Here is a 27404-nt window from a genome sequence, read left to right as displayed (position 1 = left end):
AATGATTTTTGCGAAGTTGTTTATTATCTGAAATATTTTTAAAGATTCTATTATGCTTATGTGAAAAATTAGTAAGATTTAATAAAATCCGTGAGCTTTTATTTAAAAAAAATTACTAAGATCTAAAATAACTAATTTCAATTTTATACTATCCATCCTCCATGGTTGTTAAGCCACTATCCTTCTCGCAATAAGCTGTTGGGTATCTAACATTTACAATTATACAATAGTAAATAGTAGTAGTTTTCAATAATAGTAATTTTAAATAGTATAAATAGTAGCAATAGTAGAGTAAAAAAAATTTAAATTGTGTCTGAATTTTTTATTGAAATGTTTACTTATACTATTAAAAATAACTTTAATCCTTTTTTTCTAGTAAAAATACTCACACTTTTAGGTTTTTGTAGACATGTCATATTTATATGTTAATCCGACCTATAATCCGTAGTAATGATAATGAAGAATTTCATTAATTAACAAAAATGGATTTAACCAGTCTCTAATGAAAAATAACTAACAAAAGACGAAACCTAACAATTGCTTTTTTAAAAACAAATAATTACTTCTGTCAGGCAAAAAAAAAAAAAAAAAAAAAAAAAAAAAAAAAAAAAAAAAAAAAAAAAAAAAAAAAAAANTTAACGAAAAAAAAAAGAAAAAAACAGATGAATAATTTTCAACACAAGGGCATTATTGTTTTTTTACCCAACATGATTTTTGAAAAGTAGTTTTTTGTTTAAAATATTTTAAAATATCCTATTAAAATTGTGTAAAAAATTAGTAAGATTTAATGAAATCCATGAGCTTTAATTTAAACAATTCACTAAGATCTGAAATAACTAATTCACATTTTATACTACTCATCCTCCATGGTTGTTAATCCACTATCAATGCTTGCAATAAGTTGTTGTGTATCTAACATTTACAATTATACAAATGTAAATAGTAGTAATTGTAAATAGTAGAAATAGTAGTAATCGTAGTAGAAGAAAATTAAATAATGTATGAATTTTTTAGTGAATTGTTTACACATATCATATTAAAATTAACTTTAATGCTTTTTTTCTAGTAAAAATACTTACAGTTTTAGGTTTCTGTAGACCTGTCATATTTATATGTTAATCCGATCTATAATCCATAGTAATGATAATGAAGAGTTACATTAATTAACAAAAACGGATTTAACCAGTCTCTAATTAAAAATAACTAACAAAATACGAAACCGAACAATTACTTTTTTAAAAACAAATAAGTAATTTTGTCAGGTAAAATAACAAACGAAACAAATGAATATTTTTCAACACAAGAGCATAATTGATGTATCACCCAACATGATTTTTACAAAGTTGTTTATTATCTAAAATATATTATAATATTCTATTAAGTTTATGAGAAAAATTAGTAAGATTTATTAAAATCCACGAGCTTTCATTTAAACAATTCACCAAGATCTGAAATAACTAATTTGCATTTTATACTACCCATCGGCCATGGTTGTTAATCTACCATCCATTCTTGAAATAAGTTGTTGGGTATTTACAATTACATTTACAATTATACAATTGTAAATAGTAGTAATTTTAATAGAAAAAAATTAAATTGTGTATGAATTTTTTATTGTAATGTTTACAGATATCATATTCAAAATAACTTTAATGCTTTTTCTCTAGCAAAAATAAATACACTTTTAGGTTTCTGTAGACCTGTCATATTTATAAGTAAATCCGATCTATAATCCATAGTAATGATAATGAAGAATTTCATTAATGAACAAAAACGGATTTAACCAGTCTCTAATTAAAAATAGCTAACAAAATACGAAACCAAACAATCACTTTTTTAAATACAAATAGGTAATTTTGCCAGGTAAAAAAACAAACAAAACAAATGAATATTTTTCAACACAAGAGCATTATTGAATTATCACCCAACATGATTTTTACAAAGTTTTTTTTAAATCTAAAATACTTTAAAATATTCTATTAAGTTTATGTGAAAAATTAGTAAGATTTATTAAAATCCACGAGCTTTCATTTAAACAATTCACTAAGATCCGAAATAACTAATTTGCATTTTATACTACCCATCCGCCATAGTTGTTAATCCACCATCCATTCTTGAAATAAGTTGTTGGGTATTTACAATTACATTTAAAATTGTGCAATTGTAAATAGTAGTAATTTTAATAGAAAAAAATTAAATTGTGTATGAATTTTTTATTGAAATGTTTACATATACTATTAAAAATAACTTTAATCCTTTTTTTCTCGTAAAAATACTCACACTTTTAGGTTTTTGTAGACATGTCTAGGACGGGGCGATATTAGAAATTATATATCGTGATGCATCGTCAGTTTTGCATCGCGATATAGCGATGTATCGCGATATAGTATTTTTGAATTTCATTTACTTGTAAGGCACATAAAGTCAGATTTCTATCAAAACTTCATACTCAGATTGATTTAAATCAATTTATAAATTTGAAGATATACATGTTTTGCTTAAGAAAGATATTAAATAAATTGACTACAATGTACAAATCTTACTTAAAATATTTATTGAAATATTTGTTTAGAAATTCATAATACGCGTAAAACAAAGTGTTAAAAACTTTTTTTAAAGCGTTTTTTACAAATTAATATTTTCTTGTACTATTATGCATAAATAATTACATAATTATTAAGTTCGATCGTAATGTTCAATTTCTAAATGAAACGTTAAAAATTATTTGTATGTTTAAAACAAAGTGCTAAATAAATTTTAGAAAAAAAAAACGCTTTTAAAACACTATTTTTTATTATTATCATTTCAGTTATTATAGTTCTATTATAGTTCATTTACGTCACACTAGAGCTGCACAATGGGCTATTGGCGACGGTCTGGGAAACATCCCTGAGGATGATCCGAAGACATGCCATCACAATTTTGATCCTCTGCAGATGGGATGGCACCCCCGCTTCGGTAGCTCGACGACCTGCACGCGAAGTCGAGCACTTTACGGTAGAACAGTTTAACGAGGACCAATACCGCACACCCTCGGTCCCTACGCAGACTGATCCAAGTGGTCACTCACCCGCACACTGACCGCAGCCAGTGATGCTTGACTTCGGTGATCTGCAGGGAACCGTGTCTTAACGATCAGTCCACTGCGGGACCTTATCATTTCAGATAAATAATTAAATTAAATTAAATAATGACCGAATTATGAACGAAAAACAAAGTAAGATTTAATTTCTTAAAAATAAAAAAATTGTGATATTCGATAATATATTTAGCTAATTAACAAATAATATGAAAAGAATATTTTTTAAAAAAAATTATTATACTCTCTAATAAAACGAAGTGCTAAATGATTTAAAAAAATGAATAAAATACGCAAACCTTTCAAATTTTTTTGTATAAACAAAGTTGATTGACTTATGTCCAAATCCAAATGACAAAAATAAATTTTGTTTTAACTTTATTTCTAAAAATAAAAACAACAAGATTTATAAATTTAAAATCAGTAATAAAAACTCATTAAATTATTAGAAGTTTCATCCAAAAAGTTTTTAATAAATTAAAAGAAAGTAAAAAAATAACCTAACAAATTCAATTCTTTATGGGCGCCTAAATTAGATTGCCGATAATTTTCACATTTAAAAATAAAAAGAAGTTTTTTTTAAAAAAAAACTTATCTAATTAATGAAGAAACTCTTCTTTATATATTCTTTTCAATAATAGATTGCCTTCAGAACAAGGTAACATCGGCGATCACGAAGTTAGTCCCACTGAAAATAATCTACAAGAAAAGTCGCGACAAAGAAAAAAAAAGCTAAGAGGTGCGAAAAGGAACATGCGATATAACGATATGTGTTCTCAAAACTCTGATTCTGATTCTACAGCTCACCAATCAAGGCCATTTCAACATAACGAAACGAACATCGTCTTCCACAGCGCGAGTCGACATCGGAACGTAAGAGAAGAGTCTTATATCGCTATATCGTTATCTTATATCCTTGCGTGTCTTATATCGCTATATCGTTTTGCGCTCGTTGTCTTTACTCGACGGCTTAAATCAGATTTCTGATGCATCGCCTTGAATGAAAGTCGCTGTATCGTCTTGCCGATATATGCGTTAAATCGATATGTCTCGATACATCGATTTATAGCCCAGTCCTAGACATGTCATATTTATATGTTAATCCGACCTATAATCCGTAGTAATGATAATGAAGAGTTACATTAATTAACAAGAACGGATTTAACCTGTCTCTAATTAAAAATAACTAACGAAATACGAAACCAAAAAATAACTTTTTTAAAAACAAATAAGTAATTTTGTCAGGTAAAATAACAAACAAAACAAATGAATATTTCTCAACACAAGAGCATAATTGATATATCACCCAACATGATTTTTACAAAGTTGTTTATTATCTAAAATATTTTATAATATTCTATTAAGTTTATGTGAGAAATTAAATTATGTGAGATTTATTAAAATCCACGAGCTTTCATTTAAACAATTCACTAAGATCTGAAATAACTAATTTGCATTTTATACTACCCAACCGCCATGGTTGTTAATCCACCATCCATTCTTGAAATAAGTTGTTGAGTATCTAACATTTACAATTATAATATTGTAAATAGTAGTAATTGTAATAGAAAAAAATTAAATTTCGTATGAATTTTTGGTTGAAATGTTTACACATATCATATTAAAAATAACTTTAATGCTTTTTTTCTAGTAAAAATAAATACACTTTTAGGCTTTTGTAGACCTGTCATATTTATATGTTAATCCGATCTGTAATCCATAGTAATGGTAATGAAGAATTTCATTAATGAACAAAAACGGATTTAACCAGTCTCTAATTAAAAATAGCTAACAAAATACGAAACCAAACAATCACTTTTTTAAATACAAATAGGTAATTTTGTCAGGTAAAAAAACAAACAAAACAAATGAATATTTTTCAACACAAGAGCATTATTGATCTATCATCCAACGTGATTTTTACAAAGTTTTTTTTAATCTAAGATTCTTTAAAATATTCTATTAAGTTTATGCGAAAAATTAGTAAGATTTATTAAAATCTACGAGCTTTCATTTAAACAATTCACTAAGATCTGAAATAACTAATTTACATTTTATACTACCCATCCTCCATGGTTGTTAATCCATCATCCATTCTTGCAATAAGTTTTTGGGTATCTAACATTTACAATTATTCAATTGTAATTAGTAGTAATCGTAAATAGTAGAAATAGTAGTAATTGTGGTAGAAAAAAATTAAAATGTGCATGAATTTTTTTTTGGAATGTTTACATATTTTAAAAATAATTTAAATGCTTTTTGTCCAGTAAAAATACTCGCCCATTCAGGATTTTGTAGACATGCCTAATGCCTAATTTGTATGTTAATCCGATTTATTATTAGTAGTAATGATAATGAAGAATTTTATTAATTAACAAAAATAAATTTCTTAAATAGTCTCTAATTTAAATTAACTAACAAAATACGAAATCAAGCAAATTCGTTTTTAAAAACAAATAACTATTTCTGTCAAATAAAAAAAATAAATGAATGTTTTTCCTGATAGTCCTACGTTAAAAAACATCGCGTCAATCCGTACGCCTAAAACAAGTTGAACATTTTTCTTGCAAGGATATTATTGCTATATCACTCAATGTAATTTTTATAAAGTTTTTTATCATTTAAAGTATTTTAATTAAGTTTTTTTATGAAAAGTTATTAGGATTTAGATAAGGCCATAAGCTCATATTTAAAATGATTCACTATTAAGATCTGAAGTAACTAATTTACGTTGTATACTACCCATCCGCCATGGTCGTTAATCCAACGTCAGTGCTTGCAATAAATTGTTGGTTATCTAACAATTTTACTTGCTTAGTAGTAAATATATATTGTGCATAAATTTTTACTTGAAATTTTTTTTATTGAAATATACCTAATTGAAAATAACTTAAATGCAATATTTCATGTAAAAATACTTACAGTTTTAGGATTTTGAAGATCTGTCATTTTTTCTGTTTTTCCAACCTATAATCCGTAGTATTGGTTACGAAGAATTTTATAAATTAAAAAAAATTTTTTTTTAGTCAGTCTCTAACGTAAAATAGCTAAAAAAGAACGAACTTCAAATCCATTTCTAAAAACGAATTATTTACCTCTTTAAAACTCAATAAGTACTTGTATAATGATACTTTTTATTCATTGAGGAGATAGCATCTGTTCTTATCAGTGAGTTGAGGTGAGGTTTTGAAAAGTTATCATCGGCTGTTTCAAAAAACAGCGCCATCTATACTTCGTTTCACCTAAAGTTGACTATCCATTTGTTATTTCTACGCCTTTGAAAAGTAGTTCTTCGCTATTTTGTTATTAATTACACTTTAAATGTGCACGCAAATATAAATAAATGTTGTTTAATAAGAAATATATATCTCGAAACATGTTTAAGCAGTTTTATCATGTTTAAATGTATTTAACTTATAAATACCTACTCAGAAAAGCGAATGTACAAAGAAGGAGGTGTTTTAGTTTCCAAAGAGCCAATTGGCGCTTTGGTTATGGGGCACGGGCGCGTGACATCACGATCTTCGTTTACAATCAATTGGGTGGCGAGCATTCTAATGTAAGTCTATGGGATTTTGATGTCATTTTGGATTAAATTAGCAAATTTTATATTTTCCTTAAATTTTTGAAGTATGAAAGGTCGATTTTCGTGTAGAATAGAGTTCTAATAAACTCTATAGTAAGTTTTGGCTAAATTGTGACAGTCTTTAAATGAAAAAAATTCAGATATTTATGGGTGGTGAGTAAGTTCTGTTTCATTTTGCAGATGTTGATTATTACGATACATACTATATATAATTGTTGATGTTTTTGATTAGATCTTAATAAATTAGATTAAATGTGATATCTGCTTCATAAATAGGTCAAAATAATTGTCAAACTATTTTTTGCAATGTGTTGATATAGCTTTGTTTTATGATTATTAACTTCTGGGTGGCAGAATTGAAACTTAAATATTTTGCAGACATTTTTAGCAATACACTTTATTATTTTATTCTTATATCTATTAAAAGTAGAATTAGTGCATTTTTATGGAAGTCCCAATAATAATAATATATTTTAGTTAGGTTTTGATAATTGGTTAAAAAAATCGTATGTTCTGCGGGTGAGTGTGCTTTCTCCTTAAAAATAGTTTGTTTTTAATCAAATAAGAAATAGTTGTTTTTTACGTAAGAGATTAATTAAGTATAATGCCTGTATTATATATAGGTTAAAATAATGTTAAAAAAAATTGTTTCAGTGTGTTTAAATTGCTTTGTTTTTGTAAATAAACTTCTGGGTGGCAGAGCTCTGAATGAATGGATTTTTCTGATATTTTAACTAATGCACATTATTATTTAATTCTTTTGTTTATTAACAGTGGAATTTTTTTTATTTTTTGAAATGTCCTAAATCTATTATAATAATTTAGTTAGGGTGTAGATAATATTTGTTAAAATTTTTTTGATCTGCAGGTGAGAGTGTGCTCTCTCCTTAAGAGATGTTTGTTGTGATTCATGTAAGAAACAGTTGTTGATTTCTTACATTAGATATTAATTAAGTATAATGCCTGTATAATAAATTGGGATAAAAAATGTTCTACAATATTTAAATTGCTTTGTTTTTGTAAATAAACTTCCGGGTGGCAGCTTTGAGTGAATGGATTTTTCTGATATTTTTACTAACTGACATTATTTAATTCTTTTATTTTTCAACCGTAGACTTAATGAATTTTTTTAACTGTTCTAAATTTCTTAAAAATGTTTCAATCCAGTTTTGCTAAAATTTGTGAAAGAAGTCTTGTGTTATGTAGTTGAACTTCTGGGTGGCAGACCTTCGAATATAAGGATTTCGATGTTATTTTCACATATACACAATATTATTTAATTATTTTGTCTATTAAAAATAGAATTAATTTATTTTAGTCATATATACTGAATATTTTCAAACGTTTTAATTAGGTTTTGCTAATATTTGAGACAGAAGTCTTGTATTATTTGGTTGAGTGTATTCTCTGTCACAATAATTTGTTTTGATTCATATTAAAAATAGTTTTTGAATTTTTACTTAAGATATTAAGTAAGTAGATAAAATAAAATGATTGTTTCATAAACAGAGCAGAAAATTTTGTTAATGTACATTAAAATTGATTTGTTTGCATTAATAAACTTCTGGGTGGCAGAGCTTCCAATATAAGGATTTTGCTGATATTTCACAAATACACATTATTATTTAATTATTTTGTCTATTAAGAGTAGAATTAATTTATTTTAAGTATGCATAAAATTTTTTAGTTAGATTTTAATAATATTTATAACAAAAAGTCTTATTTTTAAGTGAGTAGGCTCTCCACTTAAAATTACTGTTTGTTATCATTCATGTAAGAAATAGTTGTTATTACATTATTAATTAGATTATGTATAATGCATGTTTCATAATTCTCCCTCACACTTGTTTCCTTTCGATTCAAAATAAATTGTGAAGAAGCAGATGGAATTATTTAAAGCAAGCTATGATGAAATTAAAAATATTATTCAATTGAATCTTTGAAGAATGCAGAAAGGCTCAGTGGGGCTTTAGTGCGGAAACTTGTTTCTTATTTAATATCAAGTATCTTTCCGCCTATTGCCCCTTCTAAGCAGCATCAATCCTAAAAGACACTCATGAAGACTTCTTTCAAAATTAAGTCTGACTTTAAGATACTCCACAATACGGTGATAGCATAGTATGAAGGTGCGTATGTTTGTATTGATTTCTATGTATTGACTTTTTTCCTTTAAAATATATTAGTCATTATGCATGTTTTCTCTAAACTGTCTATTAAACAACATTGAATTTAAGGTAGGATTTGTATGCTTATAAGACATCAATTGTAAATAAAGGGGAAAAAACGAAAAGGTAAGGAAATTTAATTAATAATTAAAGGTTTATTGTAAAATAATTTCTATCCTTGCTTTCAGAATTTTAGCTATATTATATTTTGTAACCCAATTATGTTGAAATAATAATTTTTCTTCAAAAATTATTATTTAAATAATTAGTTGAATATCCATAAAGTACATTCAGAAGAGGTTTGAGAAAAATATATAATAAATATCCTGCTTTAATTTTTTTCTTGTTTTTAAATAATGTGTTGAGTTATTATTATTTTTTTTAATTCATCGCCACTTATCTTATTTCAATGCATATAATTTCAGGATAAAAAATCTCAGCTTTGACATAAGCATGTGAAATATTCATGCAGTTTTTCTTATAGTTTGTATTGGGTGATAAATATTTCTTTAAAAACTAAAATTTATGTATCCGCTACTCTATCTCAGGACTATGATGCTTAGCGGTGAGTTCATTGACCAACATTATATTCAAATGTTTTACACGCACGAGTGATTGTTTAAAAACTACATGTAAGAGGTACGCCTCGTGCATGTGCGAATCGCATGTTAAATGTATACCTGTTATTTGTTCTTCTAAGAATATAGTGTCTGTTTTATTTACAAATTTTAGCTCCCCATTTGTATAACACCCTGTTGATATGAATGAAATAATGTAAAATTTATTGTATTATATATTCTATATAGTAATTAACTCTTCTTTACCTGAATTTTTTTCCTCGTTAGCTAACTCTATCAGAGATGACTTGTATATCATTTTTTTAGAATTGAACCTTTATCAATGATGATGATTTCTTATGCAATTGGACTGGGCATTAAATGAAATAAATATAAATTATAATACATCATGATTGATAAAGGTTCAATAATATCGATTATCACTAAATGTCAAGTTTACTTCTATGTTTTGCAAATTTATTCAATTTCTTTTATTCTTGCCACTTTATACATTTTCAATCTAAGAAGTTCAAAGAAAAAGTTCACACATTAAAGTGTTAGCATAGGTTATAACACTACTAAGCTAGAATGCATAATCATACAGGAGTAAAAGTATCATAAAATACCATTTTGATAAAATATTTGGAAAGGCAACACTGTTTCCCTTTTTAAATATTAAAATTTTTGTATTTTTTAATTTAAAAACATCAAAATTATTGTAATAGAATGTGATGATAACACTGTCTATATTTAATAATAATTACTCCAATTAAATAATAGCTTCTCTCTCTTTCTTTTTTTAAAAAAAAAAATAGTTTCATGTTTCATTGAAATAGATAAACAATGAAAATATAAACAAAAATAATCAAATCTTCGCTTAAAGACTATCATAGAATTAAAAATTAAAAAAAAGACATTTCTATGTACACAGCTTAATAGTGAATATTAATCGGTGATGTCTTATTTAAACACCTTTGAGTTGCTCACTGCTGTCAGGCTAACAATCAACTTCCATTTGAATTTTCCCATTACATAAAGCAAAATATATTTAGTTTAATTCATATGTCTAATAAGTATGTTAATTCCAAGTGTATTTTTTTGAGTTTCAACTGTTTTGAATTAAAAAACATAAGGGAGTTTTAGTTATATATTCTTCGTAAATAATTCAAATGCTGTATAGTTTTATTTACAAAGAAATATCCTTCATGTTTCAAGAAAAGGTTAATCAAAATTGTTTATTTTGCTTAATAAGAGGGAAAAAGAATAACAAATTTTAAATAAGTTATAATGCAAATGATTGATCACACACACACACAAAAAAAAATCACAAAATAAGCGATTTGCCCCTTTACTTTTTAGGATCAATAATCTCACCAAGAGTATTTCAATGGATTATGTGATGATCATCCTTGTCAAACTGACCATGGAGTTAGAACATATGCCAGAAGTAATAGTTTTAGCCATAGAAATATGTTACCAGTGTACATTGTGGGGAGGTAGATAACTTTACAGTATTATATTTGAGATAAAATTTGCTAAATAAATATATGTGATTCAATAACTTTTAGTATTAAATGTGTGACAGAATATTGGATATACTTTCAATAATTTATATATTTGATTCATATGTTAAAGTGAATAAAAACTTATACATAATAACATAAAACTAAACTCATACAAATTATTTAACTAAGAAAATCTTTAAACACTAATGTAAATACTCTTAAATAGGATCAGAACATAATTTTTTTTCATTTAAAATGTTATTTTGTGAGACACTCGTGTACAAAAAATATTTTTTGTATTAACTCTGCTTTAATGACTTAAAAACACACACCAAAAATACAAGATCTTTAATAATAATGTTAATTTTAATATATGTACAGTATTTTGATACGTGCATAGTAAGTATATTAGAGTAGCAAAAACAACATAAATAACATGTAAGAAGTAAACAACATGGTGATCCTAGCGGAATCCACTATTTACTAAATAAAAATGGAATAAATGAATCATAAATCTATTCCAATTCAAAGTTTATAAGACAAGTTTTCTAAAAAAATAAGAGTTAGAAGTACCATTCAAAATAAAAATACCATTAAGAAAAGTAACACGAATTAATAAGATTGATTGTCTATGATATACTCAAAACTGTGCTTAATGTATGGGTGATTCTCACGAAACATGGAATTCACTGTCCCTTGCTCCAAGATCTAATACTGTAATATTAAGGGAAATTTTTTTTAAAAAAATTTATAAATAGCATTGCTGCTAGCATTTTAAAATGACTTTGCATTAGCATTGACTGCTTTGTATACTTAAAAAATTTAATTGAATATCAAAATGTCATTTCCAATAAATAATAACTAGCTTCAAAACTTCCCATACATCTTTCAATATCTAATTTTTTTTATCTTATCCTATGTAAGCATTTATAGAATATACGCAGAGGGTATTGTTTACTAAAACTTCGTTTAAAATAAATTTTTCTGTCAATAATTTCTTTGTCCCATGAAAATGTGTCATTTTCCTGGCTACTTTTATTTAGTGATTTATAACCAAAGTAGATAGCACCAGGAATAAATATCTTATGTTAATAGATTGATTAGTTACCCTCCTATCTGAACATGTCTTGTTGCATGAATAAAGAACCAATTTTCTGGCTCAAAATCTATTTCAAAAATTTTTTCAAGGTGAGTAGGTTTTTATGCTGTCATTTTCCTGGCTTCTTGAAATCATTAATGACGAAAACTACATAGATTTATTTGAGTTATTTTAAGAAATACTGTTGTTTTCTGCAAAATATAAACGTCTTCGGCCAAAATATTAAATTAAAGTAAAGTTATATGCTATAAAATTACGAATTTGTCATTTTCCTGGTTGTCATTTTCCTGGCTTATGAATGCCAAGACATTGAAGTGTTACCATAAATTCTTTTTAACTGCTAATACTGTAAAGAGGGAAAGCAAATATTAACCTAATACCAAGTTTATGTATGATTGTAATATGCTTGTATGTCATCAAAGTTATTTATTTATTTAATGATTGATTATTATACAAAACTTTATTCTGTACATACAGGCATCAGCAATAAAAATTTTTTTGTTTCTTTCTACAGCGGACAAAAAGAATCAATTTAAGCAATTTATGGTTCATCTAACATAAAGGCTTAAGTTGATTTACTTACTATTAACTTAAAATGACTGTTTTTTAAACTTTTAAGGTAATATGTCATTTTCCTGGCATTCAAGATTTGGTGAATTTCTATTTTTTTTTCTCGAGCAAATGCCAATAAACTACACTGCTGTATATCAGATATTAATAAGTGTAGCTAAAGAAATATACAAAAAAATTTTAGATTATTTTGAAGACTTCAAATTTGAAGAAATTTTTTGGTCTGAATTGTCATGTTTCGGGAGAATCACCCATATATCACTTTTAAAATAAATAAAAACATAGACACACAAATAAAACACTAAATCTTAAATAATAATATTAATTTTAATGCAGATATTCCATGCATTTATTTCTTATCAAATTGTGCCATAACATTACAAATCACACGAAATACATATACAAAGTGACAAAATATATATTCTCAAATTGCAGCATTCAAAAGGAAATTTTCCATTAAAACTGCATCAATATTTCACGGTTAGTATAATATCTTTTGAAAATTATATGTAATATCCTAAATAAATTCAGAATATAAGTTAAAAACACTTTATTTTTAAACCTCGCTATGTTAAGTCTATGACACTCTTCCCATCCAAATCACCTGCAATTGATTGTTTGTTTACAATCAATGCCCGTGCCACATGTTTTATCACTCTTTCGAGTCTGTATGTTGATTGTCTGATTTCTTACCCTGGCGACTTCCTTTTTGCAATTTATTTATTTTTAGCTTGTTTTTTAATATTTATTAATTTTTATTTTTTTTTGAAATTCCATGTTTATTTTTTTTCTCCTAATCACTTGTTTTTTTTTCTAATCACTTGTTTTCTAATAACTTGTTTTGATAGCTTTTTTTTATCTTTTGATTTTGTAGCCGTTAATTAAACTTTATATCGGATTTTGTGGTTTTCTTTCGAGAAAGAAATAAGACGTTTTTAAAAAGATGTTTCTATAGAGAGGTTTCTTTTAGAGAGGCTTTTTAGGTTAGTTTCTTTGTTTCATAGAAGCAAATATATTTCAGAAAGTAAACAAATAAATTATTTATATAATAAAAAAATTTACAGAAAAAAATGTGATTTCTCTACATAAAAAAATTACAGTAAATATTATAAAACATACGTATGATCTTTTTTATGATCAATGTTGTCAGGCCTATGAAGATTTTTCTGTCCCTCCACAAAACACCAATGAGGAATGAATTAAAAAATATAAATCTATAGGAAAAAAGCGCATACAAAAATCTAAAGTAAAATATTTATGAGCATCTGTGTATTTTTCTTCTTTTTTTATTTAGATTTAATAAAAAATATTATCTTTTTAAAAATAATTTTGTTTCGTTTAAAATTAGCTTCGTTTAGTTAAAAATATTAGTTAAAAATATGTTTTTTAATTTGTTTTTAAAAAATTATAATAAGAAATCAGCTTACAATTAATATCTCAAATCAATTATTATTAGAAATGCTTTAAGAAAATTTTTTTCTTTCCCGTATTTGTTCAAAATTTTAGTAAGATTCTTGGTATATATACTAGTACATACAATTGCACATAATAGTATATATATATATGTATACTAGTATTCATAAAATATTCAACTAATTATTTCATTATATATTATAGTTTTGATTCTTTCTTTATGCTACCATGTAGATTTTTTTCCGATAATATACTAAACTATTTTGTTTAATTTTTATTGGTGCCTAAGTTTTTCTTTAAATAAACACTTGTTTTAAGTAATTGCTAAGTTTTTTTTTCGAGTCTCAGAATTATAGCCATTTAGCTGATAAGATTTCGAGAACATTTTCAAAGTTAAAATTAATCAGTGCAAAACGTCTGACTGATCTTAGTACATAAGTTCACCCTTTTTTCTAAGATTAAACAAATGAATTATATATTTATTTATTTTATTGTTTCCTATTTGTTTGGTCTGTGAAAAGTAAATAAATTTATGTGCAACTTAGAATACCACAGCTGTTTGCTTTTTTTTATTTGAACAAATTCTAGCCGCATTTTTATTTTGATGTTTGAACTTATATATTACACAGGTAATTTTAAGAAAGCTTCTCTTTTAAAAGAATATGTTGAAAAAAATTACTTTAGTTAAAATTATTTTCTTATTTAGCATGATTCCCAAGATATCATTATAGCATAATTTGTTATTAGGAAAATGCTTTATTTTGTTAAATAGCAAATACTAGAAATTGAAATTTGTAGAAAGATTCTGAAACCGTACCAATTTTAGAATCATCATCTGATTTGAAAAACGTAATAAAAATGCTGCGAAATCATTTTAATTTAGAAGATAAATAACATCATTTAAGTTACATTTGTAACCAATTCATTCATATGCCAATTCAGCCAATTCTTAGACAGTGCAAGATTTCATATCAACTTAGATAAGAAAAAACAGTATAGTTTATCATGGTTGCCAAACAATCTTATCTCATAGTGGAAATTCGACATACAAAAAAAATTACTAAAATTTTTTTTGTTACACACATACTTTTCACTTTACACACATAACTAGTCCCTTATGAAAAAAAAACACAATTGAAACAAAAAAAAAATAAGCTACACACTAAAAAGATATAGTTAATGAAGAAATAGTACTAATTCGTGTAGGAGAAGTGTAAGAAATTGCCTTACTGTTAGTGGCACTAGCGATGCGTAATTAATTTTGGAAATTATAGGTACAGTTTCAGTAGATATCAAATTTATTAATATAGATGCAATATACTATATTAATATATTTGTACATGTTATAACTGTAGAAATTTTGCTGAGAGAGTTTTTTTTTACGGTTCCTTGAAGGGGGGAAGTACTGGAGAAAATCGCTTGGTAGTAGTTAATTTCAACTAAATTGAGTCATTCCAAATAATACCGAATACAGTAAATCATTATTTACGTTATTAAATTAAGTTAAGAAAAATCACCGGGAAGTGCAAAATAGGATACTTAGATAGAAAAAATTAATTTTAGCTTTATTAATTGTATTAATTTGTGTCTAGTTTTGTGCATGATTTCGTTGTGTTCTTCAGGATTGATTTCTTTCTTTTTTTTCTTCTTTTTCACTGAGTATGAAGAACAAGTATTCAGTTCGCCTCTAATAATAAAATAAAGAGTTTGTCTAGGTTTTTTTCTCCTATAACTCCAAAACTATTTATGTTAGAGTCCGGAAATTTTAACAGTGCCCGTTGTACTTCCCGTCCCCCCCCCTCGGTTCTAAAAATACTTTAAAAATTTCAATTGGAGGATTCGAATGGAATCATCACATGGAATTCATTGGTCCGAAACTCTCCATTAATAAAAATGAAACTGCAGACGATTCCATTTTTTCTGAATGTTTTTAAGATTACATCATTGATATTTACTAGATTATAGCCCTCATTAAAAAAAGCAGTTTATTGCATGTTCCAAAATACTTAATAGTGTTTTATTTGATTTATAAACTTAGTGATCAAAGTGAATGGGGCAGAAAAATGGATTAGGTCCCCAAACTGATATTTCTAGAGTTATCAGAAAGCACATTTTTTTTTCGTAGTTATACTTTTAAAACGTGTTTCCATTAAGCTCAACAATTTTAAAACATTTGTAATTGAAAAAAAAAGTGAGTAAAATTAATGGAGAAATAATACTAATTTATTTAGGAGTGTGAAACCCCTTATACAAGCAATAATAAAATGATACTTGATCAATTTCGCTTATCAGATCCAATTAAAGTTTAAAAAAAATAAGCAACGTAATAAAAAGCAAAATTTATGGAAACATTATACTTATTCGCTAAAGAGAAGCGTAAGCTGTAACTGTAATTTACGTCAATGATGCTTGTGATAATATTTTCGAATTGAAACAAAAATAATAAGGAATGAGCAAGAATAATAATTGAATTAATTGAAATAGAAAAGTGAGCAAAATAAATGAATAAATGGTACTAATTCATTTAAGAGTAAAAAATGACCATACTATTATTAACACAATGATACTTGATTAATTTCGATTATCGGAACCAATTAAAGTGAAAAAAAATAAGCAACGTATTAAAAAGCAAAATTTATGGAGACATTATACTTATTCGCTAAAGAGAAGCGTACGCTGTAACTGTAATTTACGTCAATGATGCTTGTGATAATATTTTCGAATTGAAACAACAATAATAAGGAATGAGCAAGAATAATAATTGAATTAATTGAAATAGAAAAGTGAGCAAAATAAATGAATAAATGGTACTAATTCATTTAAGAGTAAAAAATGACCATACTATTATTAACACAATGATACTTGATTAATTTCGATTATCGGAACCAATTAAAGTGAAAAAAAATAAGCAACGTATTAAAAAGCAAAATTTATGGAGACATTATACTTATTCGCTAAAGAGAAGCGTACGCTGTAACTGTAATTTACGTCAATGATGCTTGTGATAATATTTTCGAATTGAAACAACAATAATAAGGAATGAGCAAGAATAATAATTGAATTAATTGAAATAGAAAAGTGAGCAAAATAAATGAATAAATGGTACTAATTCATTTAAGAGTAAAAAATGACCATACTATTATTAACACAATGATACTTGATTAATTTCGATTATCGGAACCAATTAAAGTGAAAAAAAATAAGCAACGTATTAAAAAGCAAAATTTATGGAGACATTATACTTATTCGCTAAAGAGAAGCGTAAGCTGTAACTGTAATTTACGTCAATGATGCTTGTGATAATATTTTCGAATTGAAACAACAATAATAAGGAATGAGCAAGAATAATAATTGAATTAATTGAAATAGAAAAGTGAGCAAAATAAATGAATAAATGGTACTAATTCATTTAAGAGTAAAAAATGACCATACTATTATTAACACAATGATACTTGATTAATTTCGATTATCGGAACCAATTAAAGTGAAAAAAAATAAGCAACGTATTAAAAAGCAAAATTTATGGAGACATTATACTTATTCGCTAAAGAGAAGCGTAAGCTGTAACTGTAATTTACGTCAATGATGCTTGTGATAATATTTTCGAATTGAAACAACAATAATAAGGAATGAGCAAGAATAATAATTGAATTAATTGAAATAGAAAAGTGAGCAAAATAAATGAATAAATGGTACTAATTCATTTAAGAGTAAAAAATGACCATACTATTATTAACACAATGATACTTGATTAATTTCGATTATCGGAACCAATTAAAGTGAAAAAAAATAAGCAACGTATTAAAAAGCAAAATTTATGGAGACATTATACTTATTCGCTAAAGAGAAGCGTAAGCTGTAACTGTAATTTACGTCAATGATGCTTGTGATAATATTTTCGAATTGAAACAACAATAATAAGGAATGAGCAAGAATAATAATTGAATTAATTGAAATAGAAAAGTGAGCAAAATAAATGAATAAATGGTACTAATTCATTTAAGAGTAAAAAATGACCATACTATTATTAACACAATGATACTTGATTAATTTCGATTATCGGAACCAATTAAAGTGAAAAAAAATAAGCAACGTATTAAAAAGCAAAATTTATGGAGACATTATACTTATTCGCTAAAGAGAAGCGTAAGCTGTAACTGTAATTTACGTCAATGATGCTTGTGATAATATTTTCGAATTGAAACAACAATAATAAGGAATGAGCAAGAATAATAATTGAATTAATTGAAATAGAAAAGTGAGCAAAATAAATGAATAAATGGTACTAATTCATTTAAGAGTAAAAAATGACCATACTATTATTAACACAATGATACTTGATTAATTTCGATTATCGGAACCAATTAAAGTGAAAAAAAATAAGCAACGTATTAAAAAGCAAAATTTATGGAGACATTATACTTATTCGCTAAAGAGAAGCGTAAGCTGTAACTGTAATTTACGTCAATGATGCTTGTGATAATATTTTCGAATTGAAACAACAATAATAAGGAATGAGCAAGAATAATAATTGAATTAATTGAAATAGAAAAGTGAGCAAAATAAATGAATAAATGGTACTAATTCATTTAAGAGTAAAAAATGACCATACTATTATTAACACAATGATACTTGATTAATTTCGATTATCGGAACCAATTAAAGTGAAAAAAAATAAGCAACGTATTAAAAAGCAAAATTTATGGAGACATTATACTTATTCGCTAAAGAGAAGCGTAAGCTGTAACTGTAATTTACGTCAATGATGCTTGTGATAATATTTTCGAATTGAAACAACAATAATAAGGAATGAGCAAGAATAATAATTGAATTAATTGAAATAGAAAAGTGAGCAAAATAAATGAATAAATGGTACTAATTCATTTAAGAGTAAAAAATGACCATACTATTATTAACACAATGATACTTGATTAATTTCGATTATCGGAACCAATTAAAGTGAAAAAAAATAAGCAACGTATTAAAAAGCAAAATTTATGGAGACATTATACTTATTCGCTAAAGAGAAGCGTAAGCTGTAACTGTAATTTACGTCAATGATGCTTGTGATAATATTTTCGAATTGAAACAACAATAATAAGGAATGAGCAAGAATAATAATTGAATTAATTGAAATAGAAAAGTGAGCAAAATAAATGAATAAATGGTACTAATTCATTTAAGAGTAAAAAATGACCATACTATTATTAACACAATGATACTTGATTAATTTCGATTATCGGAACCAATTAAAGTGAAAAAAAATAAGCAACGTATTAAAAAGCAAAATTTATGGAGACATTATACTTATTCGCTAAAGAGAAGCGTAAGCTGTAACTGTAATTTACGTCAATGATGCTTGTGATAATATTTTCGAATTGAAACAACAATAATAAGGAATGAGCAAGAATAATAATTGAATTAATTGAAATAGAAAAGTGAGCAAAATAAATGAATAAATGGTACTAATTCATTTAAGAGTAAAAACTGACCATACTATTATTAACACAATGATACTTGATTAATTTCGATTATCGGAACCAATTAAAGTGAAAAAAAATAAGCAACGTATTAAAAAGCAAAATTTATGGAGACATTATACTTATTCGCTAAAGAGAAGCGTAAGCTGTAACTGTAATTTACGTCAATGATGCTTGTGATAATATTTTCGAATTGAAACAACAATAATAAGGAATGAGCAAGAATAATAATTGAATTAATTGAAATAGAAAAGTGAGCAAAATAAATGAATAAATGGTACTAATTCATTTAAGAGTAAAAACTGACCATACTATTATTAACACAATGATACTTGATTAATTTCGATTATCGGAACCAATTAAAGTGAAAAAAAATAAGCAACGTATTAAAAAGCAAAATTTATGGAGACATTATACTTATTCGCTAAAGAGAAGCGTAAGCTGTAACTGTAATTTACGTCAATGATGCTTGTGATAATATTTTCGAATTGAAACAACAATAATAAGGAATGAGCAAGAATAATAATTGAATTAATTGAAATAGAAAAGTGAGCAAAATAAATGAATAAATGGTACTAATTCATTTAAGAGTAAAAACTGACCATACTATTATTAACACAATGATACTTGATTAATTTCGATTATCGGAACCAATTAAAGTGAAAAAAAATAAGCAACGTATTAAAAAGCAAAATTTATGGAGACATTATACTTATTCGCTAAAGAGAAGCGTAAGCTGTAACTGTAATTTACGTCAATGATGCTTGTGATAATATTTTCGAATTGAAACAACAATAATAAGGAATGAGCAAGAATAATAATTGAATTAATTGAAATAGAAAAGTGAGCAAAATAAATGAATAAATGGTACTAATTCATTTAAGAGTAAAAACTGACCATACTATTATTAACACAATGATACTTGATTAATTTCGATTATCGGAACCAATTAAAGTGAAAAAAAATAAGCAACGTATTAAAAAGCAAAATTTATGGAGACATTATACTTATTCGCTAAAGAGAAGCGTAAGCTGTAACTGTAATTTACGTCAATGATGCTTGTGATAATATTTTCGAATTGAAACAACAATAATAAGGAATGAGCAAGAATAATAATTGAATTAATTGAAATAGAAAAGTGAGCAAAATAAATGAATAAATGGTACTAATTCATTTAAGAGTAAAAACTGACCATACTATTATTAACACAATGATACTTGATTAATTTCGATTANGCACTAAAAAGTGTCTTAATAAGTAAAAAAAAATTCTCATCACAATAATTATTTTGTTACTATCAAGTAATTAATCGGCATTTAAACAGTCCATTCACCCTAGTTATTAATAAAACATGCTTAAATCCTGTTATTTTTGATAAGAATCCTAACATTTAATTTATTAATATTTTATTAATTGTTATGATTTTTTACATTCATAGAAACACTACTTTTTTTGTCACAGATTTAGATTTTAAACTTTGAGAGATAAAAGTATTATTGGATTTTTAAAATATTTCGATTTTTCTGTGATTCAAATTTCTATGATTTTTATTTCCAATAATTTGGTATTACATTTTTATCTGCTAAAAAAAATCTGATTCAATTGTTATTAATGCAATTAAATTTTAAATCTTGTACTTTGTAAAAATTGCATCTAGTTGGACAATTTTATTAAAAACCTCGATTAAAACTTATAAGACAATAGAAGCAATTTAAAAATAAATTTATTTCAAATGAATGCTTTCAACTTAAGGACTTAACTATTAAATCACTATTATACTATTTCTATTATACCATGGCTGTTTATCGATGAACTAAATTGAGAGATAATTAATTTACATTTTATGCAAACCATTTTCCATAGTTTTTAATTCAATATGCGTGCCTTGCAAAATGTTTCAAAATTGTTATTAGGGAAAACTAACCAGTGAAGGAACACTTAAGCTCTGCTTGCCTTTTAAAAAATCATATTAATTTCAAAATTTGTAATTTTAGTTAAATGACAGTGTCAACATATTTGTTACTAATTGCAAATTATGTAAAACAATTGTAGAGAACTTACATAATATTGTTTCAAAGTTTTGGAAGTTCAAATAACAAGTAGTAAGAAGACCAAGTGAAGGAACAGCTCTTACCAGTGAATGAACAACCAGTAAAACAACACTTAATTTTGGTTATTTTTTAATGCTCTTTATGAATTTATAAGCCATACAAATATTTAAAAAAAAGCCTATTCTTGAAATTACAACATATAAATACTTGGAAAATGTTAACTATTTTTTGTAATCATGAATTGAAAATTAAAGCGTCAACATATTAACACATACTGTTCATTCACTGGGAAATTTATGCCCAGTAAAGGAATATGCCCGTTCCCTCACTGGTTAGAAGTTTTTTTTTTGTGTTTTTAGCATACTTTTGATGCGGAACATCACTAAAGGTACAAGAAAATTAAAGTTTATCTTTTATTTTCATTAACTTAGAAAAAAACCCAGTAAAGGAATACTTGTTCCTTCACTGGTTTTTCATCGTTTGGTGATCCAGTGCATAAACACCCCCTTATCTCAGTACTTTATTATGTTATGATGCTTAAAATAAAACGTAACTTCAATAACTATATTTTGAATTCTCCTTTTCACAGTGAGAAAAATAAAACTATTACATGCAATTAATCCCTCTTCAAACATATAAATACAAACACTCGCCTTATAATTTTTTCAAAGAAGCAAGGTCTTCCTGAGATAATAACAAATTCAAAATTTTTTCCACAGAAGTCTATGTGACCAGGTAATCCAAAACATTGCTAGATGACTTCGTATTGTTTGGCAGTAAGCTATTGTTACCAATCAATCTAAAGACAAACTTTCAAATTCTTATTTTTAATCAATATATATGAAATGTTCCTTTACTGGGTAGTGTTCCTTCACTGGTTGGTTTACCCTATTTCTAAAGTTATTTACTACTCAAAATATTTTAAAATGTTCTTATGAAGTTCATATGAAAACTCTAAGTTAATACTAACCAATAAACAACGAACTGTCTTCTATGGTTGTTAATCCAATATGCATGTTTTGTCATAAATTATTAAATTGTAAAGTTGGTTACCTTTTCAAAGTTTTTACTATTTAAAATATTCTTATAAAGTTTATATGAGAAATCCAAGTTAATATTAATCAATAAACAAAGATATAAAATAACCAATTTAAATTTTATGCAACCCATTATCTGTGGCTGTTAATCCCACATACGTGCATTGCAGTAAATTGTAAAGTTACTTATATTTTGTAATGTTGTTTATTGTTTAAAATATTCTTATAAGGTTTATATGTAAGCACTAAGGTAATACTAATCGATTCCCTGAAATAAATTTTCATTTCATGCAATCCATCTTTCATGATTGTTAAATAAATCTGTGAGCTTTGCAATATATTGCACCTATCTAAAGTTTAAAAGTATCTAGTAATAAGTGTATACCATTTTTATTTTTTTACTGAAATATATATGAATGTAGAATGTATAAATAACAGTTTGAAAATACCCTAAAATAAAAGAATGCTTTTCAACACAAGGTCATTATTGCTTTATCACACAACATGATTTTTGGAAAATTGTTTATTATCTAAAATATTTTTAAAGATTGTATTAAGTTTATGTGAAGAATTAGTAAGATTTAATGAAATCCATGAGCTTTTATTTAAAAAAATTACAAGATCTGAAATAACTAATTTCAATTTTTTACTGTCCAGCCTCCATGGTTGTTAAGCCACTATCCATGCTCGCAATAAGTTGTTGGGTATCTAACATTTACAATTATACAATTGTAAATAGTAGTATTTTTCAATAATAGTAATTTTAAATAGTATAAATAGTAGCAATAGTAGAGTGGAAAATATATAAATTGTGTCTAAATTATTTATTGAAATGTTCACATAGATTAAAAATAACTTTAATCCTTTTTTTCTAGTAAAAATACTCACAATTTTCGGTTTTTGTAGACCTGTTATATTTCTATGTTAATCCGATCTATAATCCGCAGTAATGATAATGAAGAATTTCATTAATTAACAAAAATGGACTTAACCAGTCTCTAATAACTAACAAAATACTAAACCTAACCATAGCTTTTTTAAAAACAAATAATTACTTCTGTCAGGCAAAAAGCAAACAAACTAGATGAATAATTTTCAACACAAGGGCATTATTGCTTTTTCACCCAACATGATTTCGGAAAAGTTGTTTATTTTCTAAAATATTTTAAAACATTCGATTAAAATTATGTGAAAAATTAGTAAGATTTAATAAAATCCATGAGCTTTAATTTAAACAATTCACTAAGATCTGAAATAACTAATTCGCATTTTATACTACTCATCCTCCATGGTTGTTAATCCACTATCCAAGCTTGCAATAAGTTGTTGGGGATCTAACATTTACAATTTTATACAAATGTAAATACTAGTAGTAATTGTAAATAGTAGAAATAGTAGTAATCGTAGTAGAAAAAAATTAAATTATGTATGAATTTTTCATTGAATTGTTTACACATATCATATTAAAATTAACTTTAATGCTTTTTTTCTAATGAAAATACTTACACTTTTAGGTTTTTGGAGACCTGTCATATTTATATGTTAATCCAATCTATAATCCATAGTAATGATAATGAAGAATTTCATTAATGAACAAAAACGGATTTAACCAGTCTCTAATTAAAAATATCTAACAAAATTCTAAACCAAACAATTACTTTTTTAAAAACTAATAAGTAATTTTGACAGGTAAAAAAACAAACAAAACAGATGGATATTTTTCAACAAAAGAGTATTATTGATTTATCTCCCAACATGATTTTTACAAAGTTTTTTTTAATCTGAAATATTTTAAAATATTCTATTAAGTTTATGTGAAAAATTTGTAAGATTTATTAAAATCCACGAGCTTTCAAAACAATTCACTACGATCTGAAATAACTAATTTGCATTTTGTACTACCCATCCTGTATCAGATACCTGTAGGGCTGTAGGGTATCTGATATTTACAATTGTTATAGTAAAAAAATATAGATTGCGTATGAATTTTTTACTGAAATGTTTACACATATCGTCTTAAAAATAACTTTAATGCTTCTTTTTAAGTAAAAATACTCCCACTTTTAGGCTTTCGTAGACCTGTCATATATGTATGTTAATCCGATTTATAATTCGTTGTAATGATAATGAAAAATTTCATTTATTAACAATAAAAAATTTCTTAAATAGTCTCTAATTTAAATTAACTAACAAAATACGAAACCAAACAAATTCCTTTTTGAAAACAAATAACTATTTCTGTAAAATAAAAAATAATAAATGAATGTTTTTCCCGATAGTCCTACGTTAAAAAGCATCGCGTCAATCCGTACGTCTAAAAACAAATGAACATTTTTCACGCAAGGATACTATTGATATATCAGTCATTGTAATTATTTTAAAGACATTTATTATCTTAAGTATTTCAATTATTCTTTTTATGAAAAGTTATTAAGATTTAAATAAAGTCATGAGCTCATATTTAAAATGATTCACTAAGATCTGAAATAACTAATTTACGTTTTATACTACCCATCCTCCATGGTCGTTAATCCAACGTCAGTGCCTGCAATAAATTGTTGGTAATCTAACATTTATAATTTTATAGTAAAAAAAAATATAGATTCTGTATGAATTTTTTATTGAAATGTTTACATATATCATCTTAAAAATAACTTTAATGCTCCTTTTTAAGTAAAAATACTCACACTTTTAGGCTTTTGTAGACCTGTCATATATGTATGTTAATCCGATTTATAATTCGTAGTAATGATAATGAAGAATTTCAATAATTAACAAAAATAAATTTTTTAAATAGTCTCTAATTCAAATTAACTAACAAAATACGAAACCAAACAAATTTCTGTTTGAAAACAAATAACTATTTCTATCAAATAAAAAAAATAAATGAATGTTTTTCCCGATAGTCCTACGTTAAAAAACATCGCGTCAATCCGTACGTCTAAAAACAAATGAACATTTTTCAAGCAAGGATACTATTGCTTTATCACTCATTGTAATTTTTATGAAGTTTTTTATTATCTAAAGTATTTAAATTAAGTTTCTTATGAAAAGTTATTAAGATTTAAATAAAGTCATGAGCTCATATTTGAAATGATTTACTAAGATCTGAAATAACTAATTTACGTTTTATACTACCCATCCACCATGGTCGTTAATCCAACGTCAGTGCTTGCAATAAATTGTTGGTTATCTAACAATTATAATTGCTTAGTAGTAAATATATATTGTGCATAAATGTTTACTTGAAATTTTTTTCATTGAAATATACCAAATTGAAAATAACTTAAATACAATATTTCATGTAAAAATACTTACAGTTTTAGGATTCTGAAGATCTGTCATTTTTTCTGTTTTTCCAACTTATAATCCGTAGTATTGGTTGCGAAGAATTTTATAAATTTAAAAAAAAACTTTTTTAAGTCAGTCTCTAATATAAAATAGCTAAAAAAGAACGAACTTCAAATCCATTTTTAAAAACGAATTATTTACCTCTTTGAAACTCAAAAAATACTTGTATAATGATACTTTTTATTCATTGAGGAGACAACATCTGTTCTTATCAGTGAGTTGATGTGAGCTTTTGATGAGTTATCTATTGGAGTTATTGGATGTACGCAAGTGGATGTTATTGAAATAGCGCCATCTATACTTCGTTTCACCTAAAGTTGGCACTCAGGGAAAGGTTGTAATACTACGCCTTTAAAAAGTAGTTCTTCGCTGGTTTGAAATTAATTATACTTTAAATGTGCACACAAATATAAATAAATGTTTTATAATAAGAAATGTATATCTTGAAACATGTTTAAAAAGTTTTATCACGTTTAAATGTATTTAACTTAAAAATACCTTCTCAGGAAAGCGAATGTACAAAGAAGAAGGAGGTGTTTTAGTTTCCAAAGAGCCGATTGGCGCTTACTCTTTTGCTGTTTTATTACTCTTTCGAATCTGTTAGCCTTCGCTCTATATTTCAATTTCTTACATTGGCGACTTCTTTTTTGCTATTTATTTACTTTTTGCTTGTTTCTTAATAGTTATTAATTTTTATTTTTTTTGCAATTCCATGTTTATTTTTTTTTTCTAATCACTTGTTTTTTTTTCTAATCACTTGTTTTCTAATCATTTGTTTTGATAGCTTGTTTTTTTCTTTTTTTTTGTTCTCTTGATTTTGTAGCCGTTAATTAAACTTTATATCGGATTCTTGAAGACGTAGGATTTTCTTTCGAGAAAGAAGATAAGAGGTTTTATAGAGAGGTTTCTTTTAGAGAGGCTTTTTAGGTTAGTTATTTTGTTTCATAGAAGCAAATATATCTCAGAAAAAATAAAACAAATAAATTGCTTTTACAATAAAAAAAAACTTTACAGAAAAAATGTGATTTCTCGACATAAAAAAATAGCAGTTAATATTATAAAACATACGTATGATCTTTTCCATGATCAATATGATGTCAGGCCTATGAAGATTTTTCTTTCCCTCCACAAAACACCAATGAGAAATGAATAAAAAATATAAATCTATAAGAAAAAAGCGCATACAAAAATCTAAAGTAAAATATTTATGAGTATCTGTGTATTTTTTTTCTTTTTTTTTACTTAGATTTAATAAAAAAAATTATCTTTTTAAAAATAATTTTTTTCGTTTAAAATTAGTTTCGTTTAGTTAAAAATATTAATTCAAAATATGTGTTTTTTAATTTGTTTTTAAAAAATTATAATAAGAAATCAGCTTACAATTAATATCTCAAAGCAATTATTATTAGAAATGCTTTAAAAAATCTTTTTCTTTTCCGTATTTGTTCAAAATTTTAGTAAGATTCTTGGTATTATATATATATATATATATATATATATATATATATATA

The 27404-nt window shown here is 25.6% G+C and overlaps 1 protein-coding gene across 3 annotated transcripts in view; it reads right to left on the bottom strand.

The window, feature by feature from the left end:
* Positions 1-26099, bottom strand: part of LOC107440751 (uncharacterized) — a 37187-nt gene extending 11088 nt beyond the window's left edge. The window contains exon 1 of one of the 3 annotated variants that reach the window (XM_016053764.4): positions 25861-26099. In XM_016053764.4, coding sequence (XP_015909250.2) covers positions 25861-25887 — 27 coding nt within the window. In that variant the 5' untranslated portion in view covers positions 25888-26099. Of the gene's footprint in view, positions 1-6001; positions 6256-25860 lie in introns of those variants that run through there. The other 2 variants (XM_043038728.2, XM_043038727.2) reach the window with 2 other exon arrangements.
* Between the last annotated feature and the right edge of the window lie 1305 nt (positions 26100-27404).

Source organism: Parasteatoda tepidariorum, chromosome 4 (genome assembly GCF_043381705.1).
Source record: "Parasteatoda tepidariorum isolate YZ-2023 chromosome 4, CAS_Ptep_4.0, whole genome shotgun sequence".
Classification (NCBI taxonomy): Eukaryota; Metazoa; Arthropoda; class Arachnida; order Araneae; family Theridiidae; genus Parasteatoda; species Parasteatoda tepidariorum.
This window is presented reverse-complemented; position numbering and strand designations above follow the sequence as displayed.